Source organism: Aythya fuligula, chromosome 13 (genome assembly GCF_009819795.1).
Source record: "Aythya fuligula isolate bAytFul2 chromosome 13, bAytFul2.pri, whole genome shotgun sequence".
NCBI lineage: Eukaryota > Metazoa > Chordata > Aves > Anseriformes > Anatidae > Aythya > Aythya fuligula.
In genome coordinates this window covers 10,898,947-10,926,510 of record NC_045571.1, presented here as the reverse complement: position 1 = coordinate 10,926,510, position 27,564 = coordinate 10,898,947, and the positions used below count along the sequence as shown (strand labels likewise).

General features: G+C 47.4%; 1 protein-coding gene across 1 annotated transcript in view; it reads right to left on the bottom strand.

Moving 5' to 3' along the window:
- Positions 1-911: 911 nt before the first annotated feature.
- Positions 912-27,564, bottom strand: part of GABRA3 (gamma-aminobutyric acid type A receptor subunit alpha3) — a 70,687-nt gene continuing 44,034 nt past the window's right edge. The window contains exons 6-11 of the mRNA XM_032196420.1: positions 24,634-24,854; positions 15,277-15,359; positions 12,241-12,384; positions 10,829-10,981; positions 7,773-7,984; positions 912-1,423 (exon numbers count right to left, since the gene is read on the bottom strand). Of these exons, the coding sequence (XP_032052311.1) occupies positions 1,094-1,423; positions 7,773-7,984; positions 10,829-10,981; positions 12,241-12,384; positions 15,277-15,359; positions 24,634-24,854 (1,143 nt within the window). The 3' untranslated portion in view covers positions 912-1,093. The remainder of the gene's footprint in view (positions 1,424-7,772; positions 7,985-10,828; positions 10,982-12,240; positions 12,385-15,276; positions 15,360-24,633; positions 24,855-27,564) is intronic.

Sequence of the window (27,564 nt, the reverse complement as noted above, 5' to 3'; positions counted from 1 at the left end):
GGCAGCATGGCTCCCCTGGGAGGCAGGGGCTTCTCTGCCTAAATCCACCCACAAGCAACAAGATCTTTGTTACTGGGGGCTGCACAGGAGCCAAAGGAAGATGAATTGGGGAGCAGAGAAGTCAAGGAGAAGTGGATGGGGCCAAGAGAAAGTGATAAACCATCTGTCTGAGCTCTATGGCTTCCTGATGCTGAATGCATGTAGCCTCACAGCTCCTATCTCCTCCTAGGCATTAGAAAGCTCCAGTCTTGACCTCAGTCACTCACTGACCCTGAGAAAAATGATTTCTCTGGTAGGAAATATCCCATCCTCTAACACGAATTGCCCCAAGAGTGCAGGATGTCAGACAGACAAGACCTTTCTCACCTGTTCTCATCTGGGGAGAAGCATGGAGGAAACCAGCAGCTGGGCTTGGTTGAAGCAGCTGGTGAAGACAGAGGAGGAAGCCTGGTAGATACCTACAAGGTGCTGTCACCCTGTTCCACACCTGCCATGGTTCTACCAGCCCCTGGCAGCTAGGGGCTCACCCCAGCAGGCAGTGGGCTAGGAGCTGGCCCATGCAGCACCACTCCCTCTCCAGAGCAGCTCCCTGTCCCTAGGGGAGCACAGCCTAGCACAAAACACCAGGCACTGAAAACCAGCCCAGTGACTGACTCTGGAGGCCTCCACGTCCTTGAGCCCATGCCACCAGGAGTATCCACCACGCTAGGGCAGTCCATCGCAGAGGAGGAGGAGGGAGGCAGCCCCCAGCGGAGAGGAGCGTGAGATGGCAGTGGCATGCAGACCGTGGAGGAGGAGAGATGGAAGCACAGGGTGACTTGGGTGGGTGGGGACATCAGATTCACGATGTTAGAGGCACAACTTGTTATGATCCTTTTTTTTTCCTTTCATCATCAAAGAAAAACCAAACCAAAATAAAACAAAACTAAATGCATACGGGATTAAATTAAAATCACAGTTTTGTTTACATTATAAAAGAACGATCTAATAGTAATTTCAAATGAACAATAATTAAACAAAACAGGAAAGAAGAAAGCCCTGGAGAATTCCTGCCTGGGTGGTGCTCACTGATGGAAGGTTTATTGGACCGGTTTTATTGTTTGGGGATCATTCCTTTGATAGCTGACTCCCGGTTTACATAGGTAGCCCAGTAGACTAAGTTGAAAATGGCAAAGAGGACTGGAAAGACGATGCGGGACATCTTGTCTACCTTGCTGACGCTGTTGTATGTCTTCTTACTCTCTGGGAGCTTCTCCTCTAAGCGGGGCATCTTGGGGGGCACGTTGGTGGCCGTCGCGGTGGCAGCAGCACTCTTGGAGATGGTGGGCAGGCCGGGGTCCTTGGCAATGTTGAGGGCATATGTGGTGCCAACTATGTTGTAGGTGTTGTTGGTTTTCTTCGCTAGTGCCACCGGTTCTTTTTTCTAGGGAAGGTGGAAGAAAAACACAACAGAGATGAAGTGACTGTAGAATTGCACAGAGAATATTTTGTCCTCTGAGTTTACCTGCCTGTCTGGATGAGAAGATGGAAAAGGGTGCGAGGAGCAAGAGACCAAGAAGGCAGCATTGTGGAAGGGAAGGAAGATGTGGTGAGAAGATGGCCAGAACCCATGACATCTGCCACATGAGGGCAGCTGGAGCAGTGGGATGTGCAGGTCTAGGGTCTCCTTCAAGTACACCGGCTGCTCCGTGTAAGCTTGGCACGGGGCACAGAGGTCCTGGACTGGCAGCTAGTTGTTAGGCATGGCTGCAAATCAAACAACTGAAGCCACACAGCTGGGTTTAGCCTCCTTGCAAACTCTTAGATGAGAGCAGAGGTATAAAATGGTGCGTGCAGCTGCACTTGAGCAGTAGCTGCCCAAGATGGGTGACTCCTTGACTTGCTGAGTGCTGCCAAGTTTGTGCTGTATATTGCTAGGCCAGTACAAGCGAATGCAAGCTCAAACTACACATGGACTCCTTGACTTCTCCCTCAGCTCGTTCTGTTTTCTGTTGTATGTAAGGTTCAGCCACGGAGAGACGAAGCAGGAACGTGTTCTTTAGAAAAGCATGAGACCCAGTGTGGTCATCTTAGGGGAAGAACTTGATTTTATGCTTAGCCGGTCCATTTCCTGAATCAGGTGAGAGGAGGAGACATCACAGATGATTTTTTTTATATTTTTTTTTAGGCAGAAAACCAGTGGCCTTAAGAATGTGGGTGACAGCACTGCAATGCTTTTGAACCATGATACTGAAAGGCCATATCTTACACTGCCTCAGTGCCCTGAACGTCTCACATGGAATACCTCAGAATTTAACGTCACGAAGTCCACAACGCCTCTGGGATATTTTAGTTCATCTCATGACCTACCCTGGTAGGATACAGAACAGACAGAAAAGATTTGCAGTAGCTCTGGTTTTCAGAACTCCAGATGCTATAAGGGCAGAGGGGAGCCTTTCATCTTGCCTTCATATCTAAGGGTTGCTGCAAATCAAGGGAGAAAAGTGCAGCCCTCCCCCAGGGCTCCAAGGAGAGCAGAGCTGTCCTTGCTGAGGGTGGAGAGCTTGCACAGGAAATGGAAAAGACACACTTGTGTTTGACATGGTGCACTAAAGGATGAAGGAGGATGCTTAAGACAGACAGTTCCGATGTTAATGAAGATGAGTGGATGGGAAGACAGAGCTAGAGAGTCATGATGGATGTTTCCCCCACCCCGGGGATCTTCCTGTTTTTGTCAGGGACTTGAGACCAGCTGCACCATAGGCCATATTGTATGAAGCAATCTAGGTCTACCAGGAGATGCCTGTTGAATTAAATCTCTTCCTGTGCAGCTATCAGACACCCGACATAGCCCAGCACCTGTGTGTGTCTGTGTGGTGTCCGCTGTAATTACACCAGGAGTCAGAGCTAGACACAGCAATCACTCACAGTGGGAAGCTAAAATCTAAACTCAGAACAAGGTGTGACTTCTTATCTCATTTTCCATTCAAAAGCAACTGAAACACAAAATAACGTTCATTCAGTCATTTCCCAATGGTGCTTGGCACTGTCTTCTATGTACGTAGGCATGCAGACACCACGTGCAAAGTAAGGGCTGGGAGAAAGGGAGAGTGCACAGCCAGCAGGATGTGTTCATCCCTGCATCCTAGCCTGAGAACCAGAAAGGCTGGATTGACCATCTGACCTGCAGAAATACTCCAAGGGCTTTAGATTTCAGGCTGTACTTCCGTTGTAAATGTGTCCACAATCACCAGGGATATTTCTGGTTACCTTAGGAAATGCATTTTACACAGCAATTTTCAGTGGGATGTTAAAAAAACAGACTTCTGCACAATCTTTCAGCCCCTCTCCAGTAACATCAGTGCTCTGAATGCAGCCTCATAGCAACTCCAGCAATTACAGAAATTAATCTGCTCTTAGAAGGAGGTCTAAATGTCTAGAAAAGTCCAGATCTGACTAAACCACTGATCAGACCATATTCATAGTCCTCTATGGATAATGTGGGAGAGATTGTTATGATCTTTAATGATTAACTGTGTGACTGATTTCTGCAATCATTAGAGCCATGTTAACTGGTACCCCCTGCACAGGTGAACTTTTCCTGCTAAAGAGCTGATAAGAAGCAAACAAAGGACTAAAGATGTTTCACCTTCTAAAACATTCAAATGTGCTTTAGCATGATTAGTTATTAACATAGCTACAGGAGGTAATAAAATAATTAATAGTACGCAATGAAACGAAAAACAATGTTTGTTGTTTGCAGAATGTAATTTGAAGTGCACTGTGATTATTTGAGTATTAATCAGCCATGTTACGTGAATAAGATGACTATTAGTGACATGACATTTTCAACCTGGCTAGCTTTTCTGCCCCAGAGCTTGCAAAGTGGATCTGTCTTGTCTAGCCAACAGCACTTGAAAACAGAAGGCTGAAATTGAGGAAATTCAGGCTAACGTGAATGTTGTGGGTGTTGACAGCAAGCAACTGCTCCTATTAATGTGATTCAGAGGCCCCCAAGATTCTGCACTGCTTCTCTGGACCTCAGATCAGGCTGTTCAGGTAGTGCTGAGGCTTGGGAGCCTACAACCAGAGACACTTTTTAGCTGTCCACAGTTGCCCTGGTCAGTGCTGGGAGCCTGGGCAGTCTTTGCTAAACAAGCAAAGTACATGTTTCTCATCAGAGCACACACATGCAAGAAAACAGGCTCCTGAGATGTCAAAAAAATGGTTCAGCCTGAAGATACTAGACTATGCTTTATAAATAAATGTTTTAGGCAAGGTTTTGACAATCAAATAAAGCAGAACTTGCTTATTGCTGTCAGCTGCAAAGTAGCCCTCAGCTTTAATAACCCAGCACGCTTATCTATGAGGAGTTCCATGTTGTACTGAATCAGAAAGAAGGAGCAGAAAAACAAGAGGAAACCCCATATTTACACTGGAAAAACTGGCCTAGTTAAAATGTCTATGTTGAAAAGCTATTCTTGTTTTTATGTCCCAGTTTAGGCTCAGGGAGACTGAAACTGCTGCAGAAAGTTATCTTCCTGAGCTGCTCTCCCGAGGGAAAAGCTATGAAATCTGGTCTGAAGATAAATATGGTCCCTGGATAGATACTGGAGTCTGACAAATTCTTCCACAGACACACATGGTAGAGTACAATAGCATTTCATTAAATATTCTTGTGCCCCAGACTCTCTATTGAGGTGCTGAAGGCTGAACATCTGAAATTAGGGAACTTACTGGTTCTGCTGATGGTTTGTTGGAGACTGAGCTCTCTGCATCTCCTCCCTGGCAGCTCAGTATCTTTCTTGTAGTGAGAGGCCCAAACCCAACCCAGTATTCCAGGTGCACCACTCACCCCTCCTATCTCTTCTTCATTCTGCTTATGTGGAGCTGACCTCAATGATTTTACACTCTCTGTATCTCCAGACAAAAACTCAGAGGTTGTATCACCCCCAGACACCATTTGGACAGCGTGGAGAGAAAGAGGGCGAAATGGAGTCAATGAATGTTACATGGAACCTAGTGAAGATGTTGAAAGCATAAATCCTTTGCAGTGCTACGGGGAGCCACAGGTGAATGTGAATGCAGCAGGACAAAGAAGACTGGGTTGCAGAGCATGGTCAGCAAAGGAAAGAGTCACATTAAAACATATTTACCATAGTGAGGCAGAAAAAAAGGGTCTGAATCACCCTGTGAGTCTTTGATTGAAAATTGTGGTCTATCAAGGTTGGTTCTAGCTCCTCTCTGTTGGAAGGAGGGGACTGAAACTAAGATGCTATACATTACCTGGTGCAAATGGCAAGCATGTCAGACACCTCCAAAAAACAAGGAAGAAAACTCAAGGATGATAGTATCAACACAGAGGTTTGAAGGATGCTCCTTGGTGACTTTTCCTCGGTAAAAAGACATATGAAAAAAAAATATAGAAAGTTTGGGCCTAACATTTTCACCAAGATCTACCCATCATGGTTAAGTTCTACCCAAAAACTGCTTTGCCTCCCAGAATCCTCCATCTAAATTGGTAGAATGGATGAAGGGGACAAAGGAAGAATAGAACCTGCCATGAGAGAGTGAACATGCTGGGAGTGCCTGTCAGCAACCCGCAGCTTTTGCAAAATAGGGATTTCTTTTAAATAGGATGAGAAGCATTGCTGCTGCCTGAATTTGAGGTGAGGGCAGGGCTGACACTTATTGATTTATTTTTTTTTTCTTGTTCATGCAAGGAAACAATCAAACCTGGAATGAGGGTCCTTGCCATCACATCAATAAAGAACAATCTTTTTGGCTTGGGGGAAGGCTCTCCAGAGACCAAGGCTCAGCCTGGGCTTGTCACTGGCAGTTTTACTCTCCTGGTATCAACACTTTAAAATGCCGATAGTTATTCTTTTGCCTCCTCTTTCTTTAGTGGTTTCAACCACCTGGCTTGTCAATTGTTTCAAGAAGAGCTAATTAAAGGCTGGAACTGAGCCAATGTGGCACCTTCCTTGCGTAGCAAATTCACTGCTTGGAAATATTCGGTGGAATAGAGATGAAAGCAAATATGGTGACGCATCATATTCACAAGCTCCCTGAAAGTCCATGACTGTTCAGGATGTTATCCTTGAATACGTGATTTCAGATGTGATTGTTTGCAGCATATATAAAAGCAAAATAGAGAGAATGAGGTAGAGTGAGAGCTTCTGAGCTGCAGAGACCAGGGTGGGTTAGCCTTTTGAGTTTGCATCAGATAAGGAAGAGGGTTGGCTTGAAAAAGAATCCACAAATCTGGAGTCCATTGCAATTCTTCAGGCTGACACCAATTGCAGCAAACTCTCCCAAGGAGCGCTTTCTCTGAAACATTTCCAGTCCTGCTTTGTTTTCTTGTTCAATTACCATGTGTGCAAACGTTCTGCCTGTTTTTACCCTATTGCTTCAGCATGGTTGGTTTTGCAGTGCTGGGTCAATAAATAAATCCAGGAAACTGCTTCTTTTATCATAAATTGAAGCTTTTAAGTCTTTGTTGCTTCTTTGGCTGTGCTCAGTTCACATAACTGCCCAAGGCTTTGTGAATCCTGACTTTGTGCTGATTTACCCATCCCTGAAAGGGATAGGGTTGCTTTGAGGACCTGCTCTGATTTTTTGTTCATGCCAATGACCTGAGAAAGATTCCTCTCATCTCTAGAGGCCCAGCTAGTGCTATTGCTCATGATGGATGTGGAAGACAACCAACAGTCCTCCTCTGGAGCCCTTCTGCTATGAGCCTGGTACTCAGGCCACAGCTGCAAAAGCAAATGGATAGAAGGAGTCCAAGAATCACAAGACAGAGGTATTCAGCACCCAGTGATGGCTGTGGTTTTCCACAAGGCCTCCGTTCTTCTGCTGTGACCTCCATACCAGAGAAATGGCTGGCTGTCGTCCTCCTAAAAGTTACTGCAGTTCTGCCAGGTATTTGCATAGAGCCCCACAACAATTTTAAACAACACATTGAAATGCAAAGGAGAAAAATATAGAAGCTCCAGAACCGAGAACAAGGACAAATGTGATTTTCAAATTGATTCAATAAATATAAACAAGGAGCAGCATGCTACAGTAAGCGATTTCTCTGCGCAGCCCAGATTAAATCAGTCAGGAGGGAGGGGGCACAGGCAGGGCTAGTGATGGCTGTCAGGAAGGATGCTGCCAGAGAGGCTGATCCTGAGTAGAAGGAGAAATGTGGGTGATGCCAGGCACTAATTTACTGCCAGGTGCCGTTTCTGTTTGCTTGCTTCCCACCCATCCTCTTTGCCCGAGCATACAAAGCAGCAGCTGCCAGCAGCCTTGGGCAACAGCACCAGCCCTAGGGCCTGCCCCTCGCTGCACCATGCTTGCCCGTGCTGGGGAGGTACTTGCAGCAGGGTGGAACCATCTCCATTGGTGAGGCTGGCATCCCATGGTGTATTTGGGCTTGGGTAGCATGCAGGAAAGATGGAGCGGGGCATTTATGGGTTTGAGGGAGAAGAAGAAAGGAGACCACCACCAGAGTAAGAGCAAAACATGCACGCATTCTCATTCCCACCTGCAAACAGTCATGCAGAAAGGCATGGGAAAGGGTGAGCAGTCTGATCTGGGTGTTTTTCTCCAGCTGAGCACAGTGACCAGCCCTCCTCCCTCGTTCCCCAAGAACCGCTGCAGTTAAGACCTGAGCTGGGAACTCCAGTAAGTAGCACCCAGCCTCCCGGAGTGCTGTGGGGCTGCATGCTACCCACTCCTGGTCCCAGCGCAGCTCTCTCGTGCAGCGTTTCTTCACCATCCCCGGCCTTGGCCATGGGGCTCACCTTCATCTCTTGGGCCTCCAGCACCTTCTTGCCATCCCAAGCCCAGCTGCGCTTGGTGAAGTAGTTGACGGTGGCAAATTCGATCAGCGCAGAAAACACAAAGGCGTAACAGACGGCTATGAACCAGTCCATGGCCGTCGCGTACGCCACCTTAGGCAATGAATTTCTTGCGCTGATGCTTAGTGTGGTCATGGTGAGGACGGTGGTGACACCTGTGGGAACACAGCAGGAGGCAAGGATGCTGTCAGACCGTACATTTGCACTCACCCACCCCCATCATCTTTGTGCCCTGCCCTTTCAGGGGAAAAGCCTGCAAGAAACCTTGTCACGGGTCACACCAGCCTGGCCCACAGATGTACTGGCCCCTTGAGAAAGGGGGGCAGCTTGTCCACCACACACATGGACAGGGATACAAGAATTGAAGAAAGCAGGCTCCTGCCCGAGGTGCTTCCATTGCATATGGATCTACCAATATCAAAAGTGATTTGGCCACAAAAGGGATACATCAGAAAAATATCCCCACTGCCCAGAGGGCAGGGAACAGGGCAGACTTAAGAAGTGAAATTTGCTCCCCTCTCTGCCACTGACGTTAAACCAGGCTTTGGTGAACCACTTCACATCTTTGTGCTTCGCTTTCCCCACAAAACACACAGCTGGCATTTCCATCACATACTTTTGGGAGCTGTCCTCTAAGCTATGTGGCCCAGGTTCCCACTGCAATTAAGGGACCCCTAGCCAGCACAACGTGCTGTAATTAAGGGAACCCTAGCCACACCAGTCCATGGTGCAATTTGCAGAATAACAAACAAGTTTGGGTTGAAAGGGAACTCAACTAGTCCAACCCCTGCTTGAGTCGGGCCAACTGCAAGGCCTTCTGTGGGCCAGTTCCAAATATCTCTAATTCATATAAACAATGGCCTACACATCAGGGTAAGAGGAATCTGACCCAAACTCTACTGAATATATTTCTGCTCACTATAAAAGAGTCCTAGCTCAAAGCTGGGCACCCACATTAATTCAGGGAGTTTAATTCCTCATTTGTGAATTCCCTGACACTAGGCCTAGCTCCCTCACATGGAGGCTGGTGTGGAGAAGCCTCTTGTTGCTACTGTGATAAAATAAAACAACAACAATAACAATAATAAGGTACAGCTATACAGTTAGGATTTAATGGAGGAGCAGGAGCTGGCCACTCTCACAATGCAGATCTCAGAATATTCTGGAAGAAGTGTTTTGTGGGCTACATGGATGAACTGTGGGACCGCAGGCCCTGCCTGCATGGCCAGGCACCCATCAGTGGCCCATGCTGCCAGAAAAAGTGTCACAAGGATTTATCTTTTAAAATAATCTGTAGCAAAATGCCTATTAAAGCTTTTTTCATTAAAGCAAGCAACCCTTGCTATCCATTTTCCTCAATAATATGCTTTTCAATTAAAAATGCATTAAAAACATTATAAAAATATTGACTAATTTTCACTTCCCTTAAGCTATACTCCTGGTAATTGAAGAGTTTCAGTAATATCGTTGGTAATACTTTCTGAGAGGGAAAAAAAAAAAAAAAAAAAGAATAAACAATTGGAGTTCTCATTATTCTCTTAATAGCAAAGCAAAGCAATTTGGGAGCGAAGACATTTTTCACAAAGGTAGCTTTTAATTTTTCAATCAGCTTTTTCCTGACGAATCTGTGCTGCTACTTGAGGAAACCTGTCTAATTGCAAATATCAGGGTAACATGAGAGGGAATCAAATAACCTCATAGAAGGGCTCAGCCCAGGCATCGGGAGAGCAGAGGTGCTCCAGAGCTGGTGCAGGAGTTTCTTTCGAGAAACGCTCTTTGAGGTGGTACAGAGCTTCACATCCTTCACTTTATGATGTGCAGGTCTGCATCCTCCCCTCCAGCCTTTCCCTGTTGCAGTGCCAAGGCTCTGTCTGCCCCTTGGCCGTGCGGTATGGTGGGGTGATGGTTTGGGAGTATAGATCCTGAACTCCAGGTCTTGGCAGGAAAGCACGGATAAATTCTGTTATTATGTATTTGCTGAAGCTATTAATACATGTGCAACGCCAGCCTGACGCTTTGCTTCAGAGAGAGGGTCTGAAACCAGCTGAAGAAAATAATAACAAAATATTTACTGTGCAGTTAAACTGCTGCAGCTCAGGATCCTGTTCCGTGGAGTCTGACCAGGGGCACATTAGCAACTTCAAAGGTAGAGCATTAAATGCCTCCCCATGTACCCACCCTCTCCTCAACTCAAAAGCTCATACAGATAAGCAGACACAGCCAAATGCATATAATTAGATGATCAATACCTTGATTACTGTTAATATTTATGGCTTGGCTTGTAGCAGAAACATGGACAGAAGTATTTTTACAGAGATTCCGTGGAAATCGGAGCACTGGAAAGACACTGAGAGCTATTATGGGAAATGGCCAGCGGCTTCACTGATGCCAGTCAAGGCTGGAGAAGACCAGCTCTGATGGCTGGTCCTTCCTCCCCTTGTTTCCCAGCCAGCCCAGAAGCCTGCCTCTTTCTGTAGCCTTTCTCTTCCCAAAGAATCATTTTCCCCTCTGAGCTGTGCTCCAAGCAGGACACGCTGACTCAACTTGTGGCAGCCTATGTGTGCTGGAGATCAGGATTCTTGATAATTTAGCTTTTTCTGCCAGCTATGTATTAATAAGGCATCCCAGGAAAGGAGAAATTGTCCACTGGGGTCACGAGCCAGAAACTCTTTGTAAGGCAGCAGCCTACACTGCCTCAGCTCATCTCCTTGCATGGGGCATGGACATTGGTGTTTGGGCCCCAGACCTCACCAGCTCCATCAGCCTGGTGCCAGCTGCCTTGCAAACCCCCAGGCCACCAGGGCAAGGGGAGCTGGCTCTGGAGCATGGTGAACTTGTCCACCAAAGGGATGGTGGAGGCATGGATGGGATGGGGAGGCGAAGAGCTCGTTGCATACATCAAATTGCTCTGCGCTGTGAATCTGGACAAAGCAGCAATTTCCCATTGCTTGCCTTTCTCCCCTGACCTGACCACAAACCCCACATGCTCCCAGACTCACCAAAAACCGTTCGGGCAGGGACGGACTCCCTGTTGAGCCAGAAGGAGACCTGGGACAGGATGACAGTCATAATGCAGGGCAGGTAGGTCTGGATGACGAAATACCCGATCTTCCTCTTGAGGTGGAAGTGTGTGGTCATGACGACGTACTCCCCTGCAGAGACAGCCGGTTAGAGACACAGAGCCACCACTCTGCTCCAGGATGGCACCGACTGAGCACCAGTCCCTCTACAAAACACCAACGGTCTGTCCTGAGCAAACTTGCAAACTCCAAGATGAAATTCCAGTCTGTGAGTTGTATTGGTGCTGGATGGCACGATTTTGTTTTTTCTGACAATCCTGACAATATTTTGCTTCTCCTCACTTTAACCATCTCAAAAAAAAAAATCAGGGCAAGTTCTGTTATTAAAGGTCTGGGCTGTAGACCAAAGGAGCAGCCGTCTCTATTTTCCTCCAGTACCCTATTCCTCCACTCAAAGCAATGCACCAAAGCTTTGGATATTTCGCTGGGTTATTGTGCCTTTTTGTTGTGAGCGTTGCTCTGCTAAGTCATTACACGCAGGAGCCTTTAGCAGCTTTCTTGCCATTTCAGGTTATTCATCTGTACATTTTACTACAACTTAAGTAGAGAGATGGGCCAGATATTATGACATTTAGTCCTCTGGACTCCCTACATTTCCCCAAGGGAGGTGATATGAGTTGTTACAGACAGACACTATTAAAATCAAGTGCACCAGAGAGGAAATATTCTCAAATGAGAGAATTACTGGTGCATACAGAAGGAAAAATAAAAAAAAAAAAAAGCAAAGAAGAAAAGAAAGATGAGAGAAACACACGAGATAACAGAAGCTATCAGTACCTGAATTCAGAAAGAAAGGGAGGAGCAGCAGATGGGAGAGAAAGATGATTAATATTGGTCATTAATCAGAGGAAACATTTGTTTGGAAGAATCTTCTATTAGCTGTGATAATATTTGTGTAAGCAGATGCAGTGAAAATCACACAACATCATGTTGCATTCACCTCCCCTGCCCACAATGCTGTCCTGACAGGCTGAAAAGGGATCCAAGACAAATGAGTCTACAGTACCAAGGACCAGCTGGGCAAGATGGGGCAAATTTTCTGCACATCAGGTCATTTTAGATGCTTGAGATCAGTTTTCTAGAAGGTACAGGTAATAAGGTTCTCTCTGTAGAACCCACTAGAAGCTAAACATCTCAGTGCCTGAAGGTCACAGCCCCAGATGTCCTCAGCCATATTCTCCAACATCACAGGACTTGAGAAGCACCATGGTCCTCATCGCCTCCATGTACTGCCTGCATAATTACGCAAAATCATGGTACTCAAAGTCCATGGGTCTGTCTTGCCTGACAGTGTGCTCAGCCCATACATCTCGTCATGGTCCCACACGTACCTGTGCTGGATCGAACCATCTCTGTCCCAACAACATGGCCCAGCAGGTCATACTGGTTCAGGCGAGATCCACCCTTTGCTACTTCCACTGATTTATCCTTCCCCAGAGTCCAGGTGTAGATCACCTCTGTCTTTGTGTAGGCATCTGCAGAGGAGAAAGAAAAATGAGGTTCGTGCTTCTGGCTGACCTAAAATATACCAAAATTAGCCTGTAGCCTGCAGCCTCCTTGCTGTACATTCCTCAGAGCCACATGGCTGAGCACAGCCAAGCATGGCCAGAGACAAAGGCAGCTCAGCAACTGCTAATTGAATGAGCAAAAGGGAACAAGGGTTTTGGGAAGGGAGCTGGAAGGAATATAGGGGCAGAGCAATGTCTCTGAAAAATGCTGTCGCCTTGACACAGTGGCTCTGCAAGGGCTGGCTCCAAGCAGAGGCAAAATAGGAAGGCATCCAGGCCAGCATGGTGCTGGGGCAGCAGGACGAACACCACCCTGCAATGCCAGGGGCTGGGACAGTTACTCTGTCAGCGGCTGACAAGAGGGGTTACACACAAACGGGGTTGAATTTCAGGTTGTTTAGTTTAAAATAAATAAATGTAAATCTTTACCTTCAGGCACAGCTGTCCCCAGCCTCACAGCCCTGGAGGTGGTGTGCCCTCCCACCAGTGTGTTCTGTGCACTGTGCGACCCCATGCCTGCAGGGCAGTGCTGGGAAGAGCCTGCCTGCACGTTGCAGAAGACAGCAGGCAAGTGCTGCTGAGCTGCTGCAAGGGGCAGTGCCGGGCTCGCAGCCAGGGCAGCCTTCCAGCGACTTGCAAGCTCCCCTCTCCATCCTTGCCCAACACCTCCCTAAAACACACGGTCACCATCACCATCACAAGCCTTTGTGACCAAAACCCTGCTTGTTCCCATAACTGCTCTCTTTCCCACTTGTTCTCTCAGTGTTGCCAGTCCTCCAGTATCTAGAAATTAAGTTTCTCCAGGTTCTACTAGGTGCTACAACTCTCTGTAATGCTCAAGCTTCCTGTCCAGGCCCACTCTGCAGTAATTTTCTAGGCAAAAACAATGTTCACTAACTGCAAAGCCATTTTAACATGTGTTTTTCATTCATTTTTACCACCAGCTTCTTGTATTAAGATATTAAGACATCTCCGGCTAGGGTCAGGCCAAGCATTGGGTCAAGTCTACTATGGAAATTTCTCAGCTCATGCTTTGTGGATGATTGTGTCCTAAATCAGCTAGATCTCCCTGATCTTTTAAAAACAACCATTGTTATCCCTGCACTGTGGGTTTTGGCAAACCTGCTAAACACTAAGCAGGCACTGTGTGAAGCAGGGGGCATGGTTTTGATGATCAGCCAATGTTTCTCAGCATGCCACGGTGCTGCTTAAGCACTTCAGATGCAGACTGGTACTTCTCATCTGATGTGCAACACTGCTTTTCCAGCCCCTCCTTCCAGCTCTCCACATGCTTCTGGAGAGCACCTTCCTCCTTCAGGCTTAGGTCTGTACAGCTCTGCCAGTGCTCCTCTGCCTTGGTGGATGGCACCTTCTGCTCTGGCAGTCACGGTTCTCCCACCACCACTCTCAGTCTGCAGAGGAAACCTGTCCACATCTTCAGCACCATCCACTTTGCTTCATACGTGAAAGTGCAGGTTTCTTCTCACCTAGTTGTCCTGTGATACCTGCTGTCATGTAGCCACGGCACGGATAATTGGAACCTATTTAATGCCAGGAATCTGTTTTAGTTCTGTTCAATGACCCACTTGCAATGCAGTCTAGTCCAATCCAAGGACAGTTCTGTAACACTTAGTGGAGCTGATAAGTCTAGCAACATCTTCTGCTTTCCTAGTCTCAGCTGCTATACAAATCTCCTATGACTGGCTTAGAAACAGTTGTTCTTTGCTGTGCTCATCTATCTTTAGGGAGCGTGGGGAGAGGTAAAGCCATCACCTTCACTACACTTCTGGCCCAAGGAATGAAGTGAGCACACGGTGTGCACTTGGGCAACTGTGGCTCTCTGAAGTGGCTGATCACCCTACTTCTCCTGCAAGCTCTCTGCTTTCCCACTCGGGGTGCATGCCACTGTGGCACAGGGACAGGAGGCCTCTGATAAGCCATTCAGCTTGAGGGATCACTTGTCACCAAGGCAAATTTGGCTATCCTTTGAACAGCACATCTGGCACTAGCACTGCCCTTGTACTTACAGAATCTGAACCACATTAAGCTTCTTGCAAACGAGCAGCTTCCAGCTGTGGGCAGCTTTTTGGTGCAAACAGTGATTTAATCCTACTCCAACATAAGAGAGGTGAACTCACATGCTATGCAAATGGGTGCTTTAGAAATATTCATAGTAACATTAATCAAGGGCAGCTTTCTGAGCTGCTTGTGTCAAAACTCCCATCATTTAAAGGGCAAATCAGTAAAAAAATGCCCAGAAGAACCCCAAAGGGTGTTCCAGCAGGAATATGCACATTAGTCTCTTTTCCTCACCAAGAAAGTAATTAGATATAGAGTAATCTGCCTTCCTGAAAGTCTTGTAATAATCCCAAAGTTTAGGCCTGAGGTATGAGATTTTATATCCCTCCTCACAAGGTCAATTAACATTAATAATTCATCCTTCTCTAAGGCTTGCTAATTTACTGGACTTAGTTATGTCTTGTGGCAATGAGTTCTACATTTAATAGAAGCTACCCAAGAAAATACTTCTTTTTAGAAGTTTTGAACAATCCAGCTTCATGGATGCATTTTGTCAGAAGACAGAGGGGCAGATGCACATGATAAACATGATTTCTTCTGGTGTCAATCAAATTCTTCCACTTTCCACAGATTTAACCACAGATTTGCTCCCTGCTCATTTGTGATGATGGCAGGAATTGCATTTGAGATACCAGAAACAAATTTTTAGTCATGTTACCATTAGCAACTATGCTACAATTAATAACACCATTAATAAAATCATGGAAGACACTGGCCACGTGAAGGACTGTTCTTTATCTCTGAAGCTACCACCTTACAGGGGCTGATCAAGGTACTTACAGCTCCCAAATTTCAGTGGGCAAGCATGCACATCCATTGGGAAGTCCTCCAGGTGCATGGGGCACTCGGCATGAATCGTTAGCCTACAAGACAAAACACAGGGCATGATCAGAAACACACGGCTGCAGAGGCTCCCACCTGGCCCTTCTGCCATGACATCTTTACACCGCATCCATCAAAGGCCTTAACGTGGTCCCTAACTCCTAGGTCTTCAGGCAGAAGGCCATCAGCTGTGGAGAGAGCAGAAGGCATGCAGATCTGGCCGCCTTTCCCATTTTTTGAACTCAGTACTATTGACTGAGTTCATCTTTATCCACTCAGTGCAATCAGAAAATCTGCCAAAGGCCAGGACGTGTGTTTGCTTCTGTGCTGTGCAGAGAGCTCATTAACACCAGGTGCCAGGGGACACCTCACGGATGGTGCTGGAAAGCAGAAGGAAGAGCTTCCAGGGACACCTAACACGTCCATTTCTTCCCGATGGACTGGGAGGAGCCAAGGGCTGGCAGATTATTCACCAAAGCCAAAGAATTAAGGGGCATGCTGAGCAAAGTGAGAGCCAGGAGGTCGCAGGTGGCACTGAAGGGCACAAGGCCGCGGTGCGTGTGGGGCACCACAGCCCACCTCCCGTGGCGGTGGCATTGCAGAGGATGCACACGGGCAGATGTAGAAGTGTCCATCCCAGGGCTGCTGCCAGGAGTGCTGGACTGCTTTTGTGCTCTGTGCATCCACCAAACCCCAGCGGGATGCCTCATCACTAAGTGGTTTCATCAGGGAGGCTCAGGCATAATCACAGCACGCTGCAGAACATGGGGCCAGGCATGAAAGGATCCGTTATAAAAGGCTCTAAAAAAGGAAGCTCTGAGCTCTTCTTCTTCCTCCTTGAAGTACCAAAAAGCCTGCGGACTAGGAGGGAGAGCCAGAACAGATGGCTTCCCCGGGGACTTCTAATATGATCTCCTCTGGAGGAACAGTTTTGTCAAAATGGACCCACTTCTGATGGCTCAGAAAAATAACAAGGAACAAATAATCCGTGATGGGAGCAAGGGGTGAGTGCAAAGGGCAAGTGCACAGACTGAAGGCTGAAGGTGGCTTGTGGAAAACACAGGTCAGGAGGCATGGTGGAAACCTTCTATCAAGACATTTTCCTTTAGCTGGAAAATGGCCTTTTAACCAATGGGATATGTTCAGGTCAGTTATTCTCCACAGGAAATATTAAGGATTTGTCAAATGCAAGACAAACCTCAAAAATAATAGTGGGTTCAGATTTTTCCTAGCAAAAAAATAAAAGAAAAAAAGAAAAAAAGAGAGGAAAAAAAAAAAAAAAAGAGAGAGAGAGAGAAAAAAGAAAGTTTAAAAAAAGGGGGGGTTTTGTTTTCATAGGAGCAAGCCTTAAATGATTCTGGGGGAAAAAAATAAAAATAAAAAAAAGAAAGAAAAAAAAAAGGAAAAAAAAAAGAAGGACTTTTTTAAAGTTATCATCAAAGAGTCCTGCTGGATGACAGCAAACGCTTCCCAAATCACTCCAAGTACCTCTGTAAGGAAGCATAAGAGTGGCAGCATGGCTTGGGGCCTCCAGAGAGGATGGAGGCGGCGGCGATGGTGGCCGCAGGCAGCAGATGGTGCTGCGGCAGGCAGGACACGAGCTTTGTGCCAGGGAGGGCAGCAGCAGCAGATTCCTGCAGAGCTGCTCCGCGTCAGCGGCTGTATCCTGGAAACTCCCCTCCAGCGAGGAAGTTTGCTCTGCCACCATGAGGGAACGAACCTCATGATTTTGGAGCCACATCCAGTATCATCAGTTCAGTTCCTTTTCGAGGAGCTGCAAAAGGTGGCATCCTCAGCCAGGCAGAGGTGTTAAATCAAGAAGCAGAGGAGCAGAGCTGGAAGCTGGCATAACCTCAATGGGGTAGGGCTGGGTGGCCAAAACCCTCCTGTGTGACCAGAAGCCCCCACAGCAGGGGTTTCAAACCCTGCAAACCCAGCCTTTGGGTTTTCTTGCATGAGATTGCAAAGGAAACAGGTGAGGAAAGTGGTTTCCTGCAGGTCTTCTGCATCCATCCCCACCGTGTTTCAGTGATACCTCCCTGCTCTGTAATGCAACAGCAGCAAATATTTTTTTCTGATGTTTTCCAGAGCCAGGTACAACTGCCCTATCTCCACCAGGCACATCCAGCCAAGGGCAACTATAAAAGCAGCAGCTCCCACAGGCAGGACGGGCTCAGTTCTGGTAAACACGTCTCAGCAGGATGTGGCCCCATACACCCCGTGTGGATTGTTAAGGTCACATTTGCTGCTGGGTCTCAAGGGCTCTCAGCCCAGCCATGACTGATACGATGCTCCATACTCTGGCCATGTTAGTCAGAAGGGGTTTAACGTGTCTGCACAGACAGACTCCATGTCTAGTAGAGGAGGCCAGGAGGTGCTTATGGGGAAGTACAAAACCCGTGTGCGTTCTGAGCAAGTCTCTCCTTGCTGTCCTCTCCCAGAGCTGGTGGTTTACAGCTACCATGCTTCAGAGGCTGCATTTAGGCTTTTGAGTGCACAAAAGACCAAGGACCTTACCTTGTCTGTGAATCCTTGCTGAGTAGGGGCTGGGGAACACCATGTCTGTGGTAATTGTTCTACTGAAAGAGCTGATAATGACATTCCTACTTTCATTTTGTCTGACCCCAGCTTAGCTTCCTCAGCCTACCCCACAACCACTGCGTGGACAACATTACTTCCTTGAAAGCAAATCTTCCTCTGACCTGCTGATCTCATTTTCACCTCTGCGCTGAACATACGTGCCCTTACATGAGAGAAAAGCAGGGCTGAGCTTTAGGACGTCAGCCAAGACTTACTAGTTTCAACAAGCCTATGAGCACATTGCTGCAATGACTTTCTGCTGGGGACCACATGCCACCACCAACTGCTCTTTCACTTTGATGTTGCTTTTTTATAATGTGGGTGAAGATTAAGGTTTCAAGAAGTGGGTATAAAAACCTGGTAGCAAGGCGTAAGTTAAACAGTCTTGCTCCTCCTGTTCTGTTTCTTGAGTGATGCTTTCTTTTTTCCAGCTTGGAATTTACCTGGGGAGCTTTGTTGTTTGTAAGCATGTCAAGCATATCCTCACTGATTTTACCACTCAATTATTTCTGTTTCCTTTCCAACTGCAGTGGACTTTTTGCTTCTAGTATTTGTCACTGTCACTTGCATAAAGGAAATGTTGATGCCTCTGCATGCAAAATTTAGCATTCCACCTGTTTCCCTCAGGAGGCCACACAAGACTCTTCCTTTTAACCTTCCCATTGCTGCCTTGGCTTCACTAACTGCTTTATCATTTCAAAAAGCTCTTTTTGAAAGGGTGTTCACAAAGTCGGCTTTTCCAAAAGCCTTCTCCTAGTCAGTGCTTTCCTTCTGATTTATCCTGAACTCCCCCAAACCAGAATGGCCTTTTTCATCCACTGTTCTGGCTGCAAATTTTGGCTGTGATTAACAGCTACTAGGGATAAAGCTGAACATGGACAGCTCAAGGGACCACAGATTGTGGGTCCGGTTGCTGAGTGCCATTTAGAGCAGCCAGAAAGAGCCTCAGAGGGGACCAGGACAGCAGCAGAGACCAGCTGGGCACAAGCTGGCCTTGGCCATACCCAACTGCCCACTCCAGGCCATGGCCAACAAGAGCAACTGTCATCAAGAGAAGGACACAACTTTATAACAATGCCAGATGACTCCGTGGCTGTGTGGGAAAGCAGCAGTCACAATTTAAATCTGAAGTGTGTCTTATTAGCTGAGCCAGTAAGCAACAACAGAACACAATAAATATATCAACAAACTACTGAAAAAAGCAACCTAATCCACCACCTCCTCCACCCACAACTGAAGAAGCTGGGTCTTTTTTTATCTTTTTTTTTTTTTTTTTTTTTTTTTTAAGTCTCCTGAAATTAAATAAAAGCAAAATGCCGTATCATCCCAGCGAGATGAGCGTGGTTCAGCAATTTCAACCAGCCTGAAGTCAGCACATTCATGGATAACACGTGAAGGCAGTCAGCTTCCTTGCTGAAAAGAAATGGAGCACGGGCATTCCCCCTCACAGCTATTCTCCTTGGCCTGAAACCTCTTTGCCTTTGCCCCGTGTGTGCTAGCCCCAAGGTGCTCTGTCCCACGCACTATTGCTCCTCCTTACCCCCCACGTCCCTCAGCTATCCTTCACTCCCCTTTGCTGTGCCCTCTTCTCCTGCAGCCTCTCTCGCACACACTCATCGTTCAGAGCACTAATTAGCAGCAGCATTAGGTGAGCTGTGGCATCAATCACCGCTGAGGAAGTGCCTGTATTCCTCTTTCATCCCCCCAGCTCTCCCCACAGCCTCCTGTTGCTGGAAGAGGGCTCCTCAGCACCATATGCTTTGCCTAATGAAACGTCAAAATGTCAGGCTAAGAGGAATGTACCTCGCTTCCCAGACAATTACCACTGCCTCTGCGGCATTCGTGCTAAAGAGCCTGTTACAGAAATTCTCATCTTTGCCCCTGACCTTGTACAAGAGAGCTCATGGCCAGATAGCCACAGAGGTTTGCTTCATTGCCCTGGTGTCCTGTTCAGGTCTGGACATCTGAGCCCTGAAATGCCATTGCAAAGCCTCGGCAGCATGTGAAAAAATAGCCAAACTGCCAGCAAACACATCATCCAGCTGCTGTATCCTTTGGCTCGTCCATCCCAGTCACTAACAACAACTTCTGCAGACCTGTCTTGGGATCAAACTGCCAACTCCTCGTGCTTTCCTCTGCTTTGCTGCCACGGCAGCACCAAAAGTAGAACATCCAGTGGAGAAGCCATGTTTTTCCTCTTTAAAGTCATGGGGAGCCCTTTGAACTGCTCAACACAATGGCAAGAAGCGTGAATCAGGCTAAACATACCTCTCCCAGGGCTGGCGGTACAACAAACCTCTTCAGCTGCGTTCTCATGGTTACCGGCAGCTTAGCAGAGCCTTTGATGTGTCATTAGAGCCCCCGTCGCTACCTGCCTCTGCCTCGTGCTGCAGGATGAGGGAGAGCCTCGGTCCAATTTCTGGGACGCAAAACGCAATAATCCCTCGGTGTACGTGTGCTCCAAAAACATGACAGCACCCCGCACAACGGAGCCAACTTTGTTTATGCCGGGGAGATTGCTTGAGTTTTGTCCTGATTTCTCCTCCAGGAGGTTTGTTAATAACCACAGTCAGGATGAATAGGTAGTGTTTGCGGTTTGGGCTGTGTGCAAATCTAGGTTAGGTTTAATTGCTGGGGTTTGAGTTTGGAAGCCAAGTTTTTTCTAGGATCCTTGTGCTGGATCTGAAAACACAGAATTCACTTTGCAGCCATCCCCCGGAGATTTCAGCCCATGATGGCAGAAATGCAGGGAGATAAGGCGATCCCTGAAGATTTCTCCCTCCTGGGACAGCTTCTTTACGAAAGTGTGCCTGCATAAAAGCAAACTTGGAAAATAGGTCGTTTCTGCCTTTGGATCCACTCAGGAAACTGTATGGAAGGGAGAAGCTTCAAACTGACTCATAACATCTCACCTCATCTATTCAGGGGCTTGTGTGCTAGCAGTGTAACTTGGTCTGCCTGGGTCCCTTTATGCTGTTGCCTACACCAAGCACAAGGTAGGATGAAGCCAAATAGCTGCAGCACTCTACTATGCAGAGGAGCTGGTTCTGAGATGCCTGAGCTGCTCCTCTTGCAGAAGGGAGAAATATGGTTGCACCTCCACCGTACAGTAGGGTTTTGCAAGATGCAGCCTCCAGTTATCACAAATTACCCAGGGGTTAAAACAAAAAACAGGCGGTAAAGCAACCCAAAGCTTTTGCTGGGAGAGATCCTGCAAGACTGCAATTTCAAACAGCAGCCTGGGAGTCACAACCCCCTAAGCATGCTGCAGCAGGTATGGGGCTTGTTATCTAGGGCTCAGCCACCTCGTTGGGGCTCCACATGCCCTGGGTGCCTTTGTGCCCATCTTTCCCTAACGCTCTTCCTCCACCTCACACGGGGCTGCACTTGTCCTTTCCAGGTGCTCGTGCACTGCAGCTGAAGACTTTACATTGTCTTCAGCAATACTGGTTCTTGAGGCAAAGTCTTTGGGCATGCAGTTGAATGTGTCAGCCTGGCAGTTAAAGAAAACATCCTCTGAGTGCATAACTTGAGCACATATTGTCTGGGAAACACTCTGACAATAACCACAAAGCCTCAACACGCCACTCTGACAGTGCCCGTGAAAAGTAGAAGAGCTCTTTAAAACCTGGATTCACAAAGTTGAATCCCATTGGCACAGCATCAAGCTTTTGCTATTTTCATGTTTCAAGGCCAGGAAGAACCAGAACATTATCGATGTGCCCCACACAATTTGAGCCAGAGATTACATCCAGAGATTGCTGCAGCAGCTGAGTTTTTGTCTGTACCTTATGTAAATCCACGTGCAATCCCTGGTTTGTTGTGTTCAGCTCAGACACCAGAGCTTTGAGGCCTTAACTGGGCTTTTGTGAGCTACTTAGATCTTGTAGGAGCTCCAAAAACAAGACAGCAGAGGCAGGGCTACATGACAAAGCTGTGTTCCCCGCACTCTCTACGGCAGCCAGAGCAGCAGGGAAGAGGCAGGAGGATCAGTAATCCTGTCCGTTGCTCAGCAGCCAGAAGGAAGGGAAGAGAGAAATACAATTTTGTGCTGCGGTCACAAAGGCCATCTTGTCACCCAGGTGCCAAGGCCTGAGTCAGGGATCAGATGTCTGAACCATGGTGCCTAAGGGATCTGCGCTGTGATGTGACTAAGGGAAATCTCTGGACGCCCAGCTACAGCTGGTGTGCAGCTCCTTGAAGCTCAGGTCAGTGATAAAGAGGCTCTCTCCAGGAGCCATAAATATTGTCACACCGGTGTAATTTTGCTGGATGCATGTGTCAGAGTTGCTGTTCCACCAGAGCAACTTCATCTATAAATGTAAGCCTTGACTAAGAGAAGTGGGCTTTCACGGCAGGATAAATAGCAAGAGACATGCCTCTAATTGCACATCAGCAGAGCTGATCCCTCAAGGATATTGGCTGGTACAAGGTAAAGGAGGAAGATTCGTCTCAGTAGTCAAACTGCATGGCAATGCACCAGCCTTGACTGAGCCTGCAAGGGACTGCATGGGACAGGCAGCACGCAGCCCTGACAGTGCTGGGAAAAGCTGATGGAGGTCAAAACTCACTCCCCAGCCAGCAGCACAGCGTGGGCCTTGGGGATTTGCACCTGGCTGGATGGCAGCTCTCTGTGGCTGAGACTGCCTTCCTGCTCCCTCCTTTCAGAAGGACACGCATGTGTGCCACTTGGAGCTAGTCTGGGATGAAGGAAGCACAACATAAAATGAGTCTTCTTCCAGCCCTTTCCTGGGAGGAGGTTTCAAAGCACCTAACGAGGGAGGGCAATGCCATCACCATCATTTTACAGAGGAACTGAGGTGCCTATGAGTATCTACAAGCCCATGGCAAAGCCAGGTCTGGTCTCTGAGCCTCAGCCTGATCACACGCTGCGCAGCCTGTGCCCTTACATCTTCTTCTTTCTGAGCTCCCACCCAAAAGACCCTGCGTGGCCCTGAGTGAGCTTTTTCTCCAGCAGCAGGGAGAAGAACAACCATCAGCTGTGCTGTGACAGAGATCCTGTCCTGCATGTATCAAACAGCAAACCAAAAAATGATATACATGTAAAACCTCTTTCATCCCTAAGACACTGTCCTGTACAGAGCTGTGCTTTCCAGATGCCTTTCTGGCCAGCTCTGACCACATCTCCAGCACCAGGCTGGTCCAACACTGCTTGGGGCCGCACTGGAATAGTTTCACACATGCTATCAGGAAAGTTTGCAAGTGACAAGCTCTGCTGGACAAGCAAAAAGTCTACATGCACTGTGCCTCCTGGTACTGAGCAATGCAACATGACATATCCAGTCCTCACCTTTGGGTATCTCTGAGTGGGCTCTTCACCTCCTGCAAAGACTTGGAAGTACATTTACGGGGGGCAAAAGCAGAAACAAAGGTAGGTCCCTTTGTGGTCACCATTGTCCCCCCTCCTTCCCTGGGAGATGGCTACACTGAAGGATGTGTTGAATTTATGTAAAACCCCCTGTGACTCCACTCCCTCTGAGAAGCTCATTCCCAAGAGCCTCGTGATGCTGGCACCCTGGCACCTTCCCAGCTCTAAACGAAAGAGCAAATTCAATACTTCCCCAGTCACACAAAACTTGCTGAAGAAGGTAATGGTTATTTGCTAAATAAAGAGCAAGTGAAATGATATAAATGCCCTGAAATTGGGTCCTTTTTTGCTGCTTTATGCCAGTAGCTCCTATAATGCTTTGCAGTCAGACAGGGATACAAACTGGGGGAGTGTTAGTCATCTGACATGCAGGTCAGACAGCCAGGAGCAGAGCTGAGCCCTTAAGTCAAATTGGGCTTCTCCCTTCATTTACCCCATCTGCCTCAGTAACGTGAGATCACTGATGTTCAGAGACCTCCACCCCCAGGGCACTGGCAGGATTAGCTCATATTTGAGAAGTGCTGCACAAGAGCAGAGCATTGTTTATCAATGTAGGCTGTAAAACTTGCTGACACTGTGTAGATTCACAGCCAGCTCAGCTATGAAGAGATGAAATCCTGTCTGGTCCTCAAACAGCAGAGGTGAAAGTGCAGCATCTCGGCACACAGCATCCACAATGAAGCGTGTTATTAGTTTGGGTTGGCTTGAAGATGGAGGCACAGAAAATAATTTTTGAAAACAAGGATTTACACCTTCCCATAAACAACTCAGTACCATTCTTCTGCATCTCTGAGTATCTTGCTGTTTCATTTATAGGTCCATTTACCTTGGAAGGCAGATTAGTACATCAACCCCAGGTGGCAAACTTTAGTTACATGGGTGAATAGCTTCCAAGCATACAGGAACAACTCAGTAATTCCTGAATTAACATACAATTAACCCAAAGTTATTCCTCCATGTTCTCTGCCTGTTGCAGTTTAGTGGCAAGTGTATGTACCAGGGCTGTTCTTGAAAAATCCATGATCCCCCAGGCATGGTTCCCCAACAGCAACCTGTGACTGGAAGGAAGGCCCCAGCTTGTTAGATCTTGTTAGATCTTTCGGAGGGTTCTGGAGTATATATATATGCTAACAAATTCAGAGCTGCTCTCAAGCTGCTGGAGAATGCCAAATTCTTCCATCCTAAAGTTTTTCTGCCATTACCAATGACCTGACTTCATATCCCATCAGAGATCAGGAACAAAAATCACTTTGGTGGCAAAGAAATTGCATAAAGTACAGATCCAAACCTGCCTGCATGGGACTGTCGTGTGTGCGGGGACCTGGAAGGCCATAGCACGAGCTTACCTCATGGTGTACAGGAGGGTGCCGTTGTCCACCAGGCGCAGCAGCTTGTTGGGTGTTGTCATGTTGTGGGCGACAGATTTTTTCCCGTTGTGGAAGAAGGTGTCAGGAGTCCAGATCTTACTGGCCAGCAGGTTGTTCAGGGGGAGTATCTTCATGGGACCGTCGAACTTCAGCCTCTCGTCTCTCCAGGACTGCCGGAAAAAGACATCAATGGTGTATTCCTTTGTGGAGAAAGGAGAGAAAAATAAGTCTCATTTTACTTAACTCCTCATTGAAGTGCTTCAAGAAACGGTGAACATCCTCGATCATTGAGCAGGTTCTGTTTGGGCAGTCCTTGGTTGATAAGAAGCCTGATGCAATGAGAAGGGGGGAAAACTGAAGGATCACAGGCGCTTGCTGCGTTTTGGAAAGTGTTTTACATGTGATGCCAAAACCTGCGTCTCAGTGTTTGTGACAGACTGCAGACAAGCTGCAATTCAGCCTGCAGCGCAAAGCAGTTAGTCCTGGGGACGCACTGCTGCACTTCTATCTAGATGTCACAGGAGAGGGGACCATTGTGTGCTGCTGTGTGGGAGTTTGAACAGGCAAAAATGAAGTTCCATGATGTGCAAGTGGGCAAGGATGCCTGTAATTCTACTCCTATTCCTAAAACAAACATACAAATAAAATTTCAGGACATCATTTTAATGTTCTTTTGTTCCCCAGAACATCTCCAGCAAAACATTGAATCAAAGACCACATAAACTTGTCATTATACAAGATTCAGTGACTTCTGTTTTCTTTCTTTCCTTTTTTTTTTTTTTTCCCTTTTTTTTTTTTTTTTTGTTTTTTTCTTTTTTTTCTTTCTAATGTAGAAACCCATTTCCTAGGCTTATTTCCAGCTGGGGCAATTAGAAGCTATTTCTCTGAAATCCTGCAGCTAGAGACAGCTCACAGTTTCTCAGTGTTACTGACAAAATGGATTTTTGCCATCCAAGGAGAAAGCCAGAAAAATAAACACCAAACACACCTCAGCCTTCAGTAACAACGTAATGTTGAAGGGGGTGCTGGAGAAATATAACTTCAGCAGTTACCTCCATGCCTCAGCCCCTCTCCCAGTGGCGGGGCATTCACTTATCTGCAGCTCTTGTACCGCGGAAACGGTGGCAAGGTAGAATCAAGTGTGCAGAGGCTGAAGTGTCAGCCCTGTCCCTATGCTTCTGAGCACAAGGCAAGGACTGTCTTCAAGTCCTTCTAAGAGGAGAGGGGAAAAACTGGGGAGATTATTTTCAAGTTGGGTGCAGAAGGACAGGAAGAGGTGCAAAGCCATATGAAGCCAGAGCAGGGCACTTTGTGCAGGAGGCAGGGCTCCGTGGTGATGAGCAGGTTTCACCTCACAAGGATGCTCCTCGTGACCATTTTATTAGCAGTTATGCAAGGTAGCAGGATGCGCCCCAGCAAATATCACCTCACCGAAGTGGCAGACTCACGTCCCCAAGGCCAGGCTCACAGTGTCCTCAGCCTCGGCAGCCACCTGACAGAGCAGCAAAGGCACTGCGGCTCAACAGACACCCCGAGGTAAAATTAAATTAGTCTCTGGTGCCTGGCACGTGGGGCCTCTGACCCAAGCCACTCGGTGTGCTCTTGGGGCTCACGGCCCTTGAGAAAACTGCCTGACCCCGTCAGCGTGAGCTGCTCCACTGCTCACCTCTGTGGCACACACCTTATCTGGCTAACAAAGGATCTCATTAGCTCCCAAGGTTTGTGGAGAGAGACAGGGACTTTGGAAAAGCTGTCCCAGCTGTTCTTCCCCTGCCGTTGCAGTTTCACAGTCTTTATTTATGGGCTCCTGGAGGCTGCAGAACCAACTAAACTTATCATTGTGAGTGATTTCTTTCCTGCAGCTCTTCTCAGCAGCATTTAAAAGCTGCTGCACATCAGTTTCCTATAGGTCATAGAAATTCCTGCAGGTTTTGCAGCAGATGGCAGCTAAGTGAAAGCATCTCGGTAAAGAAATTCCTCCCTGCTCCCTGACCACAGAGCCACTTCTGCCCAAATGTGGGGTTTCTGGAGCCTGGCTTGGGGAAGGAAAGAGAAAAGACCCCGTGGTCCCACAGGCTCTGCCCTGTGAGGATATTCTGTCCCTTCACAGAAGGCAATTATCCCTTAGTGGTTTTAAGCTCAGTGAAAAAACAAACCCAAAGGAGTGAGCCTGTGTCTAGTTCCAGGAGGTAGGTTTGGGAAAAGCCCTGATCAGGAGAAAAGCTATCTTATTCAGAACTCTCTGTTCCTACTTATAAAAGGAAATAAATAAATAAATAAATTACTTTTCTGATACATTCCTGCAGGTCTTCTTTTATGCTAAGGAAAGATTCCTAAAGAAAAGATAAACTGTGTACAGATTCTTCCCCTCTTTTCTATCCTTATTTCCATGAGAGCATCATTTCCAGGTCACCCCTTCTAAGGAACACGCTTAGTTCTAGGCTGTGCTCTCCTCCACCTTCTAGAAGTGGCCGAAAACATGAAGACTGAGTCCATCCATCAAAGCTTACAACTCCTGGGATTTATTTATTTTTATTTCCTGGGGACTAAGACAAAACTGCAAGAGCTCACTACTGCAGATTCAGGCACATGTCAGGTCCCATCAGGCTCTTTCCTAACCAAACTGAGTCTAGAAGGCCCTTGGAGCATCTCAGGGAGAAGGTGCTCATGTCCTCCTCCGTGCTCTGTAAGCAGCTGCTCTCCTCCGTGCTGCACAGCAGCTTTACCTCTGCTCCATCACCATCATCACAGCCTCTGCCTGCACCAGGACGCACAAGCAGCTCTCCATGGCAGTGAGGAAGGGCTGTGGGAGGGACAGGAGCCAGATCAGCAGGCAGATGCGAGCAGGGAGGGAGGGACTTCCCCACTCCAAGATGAAAGGAACCACCGCAGAGGAGCAGGCTCTCCCCA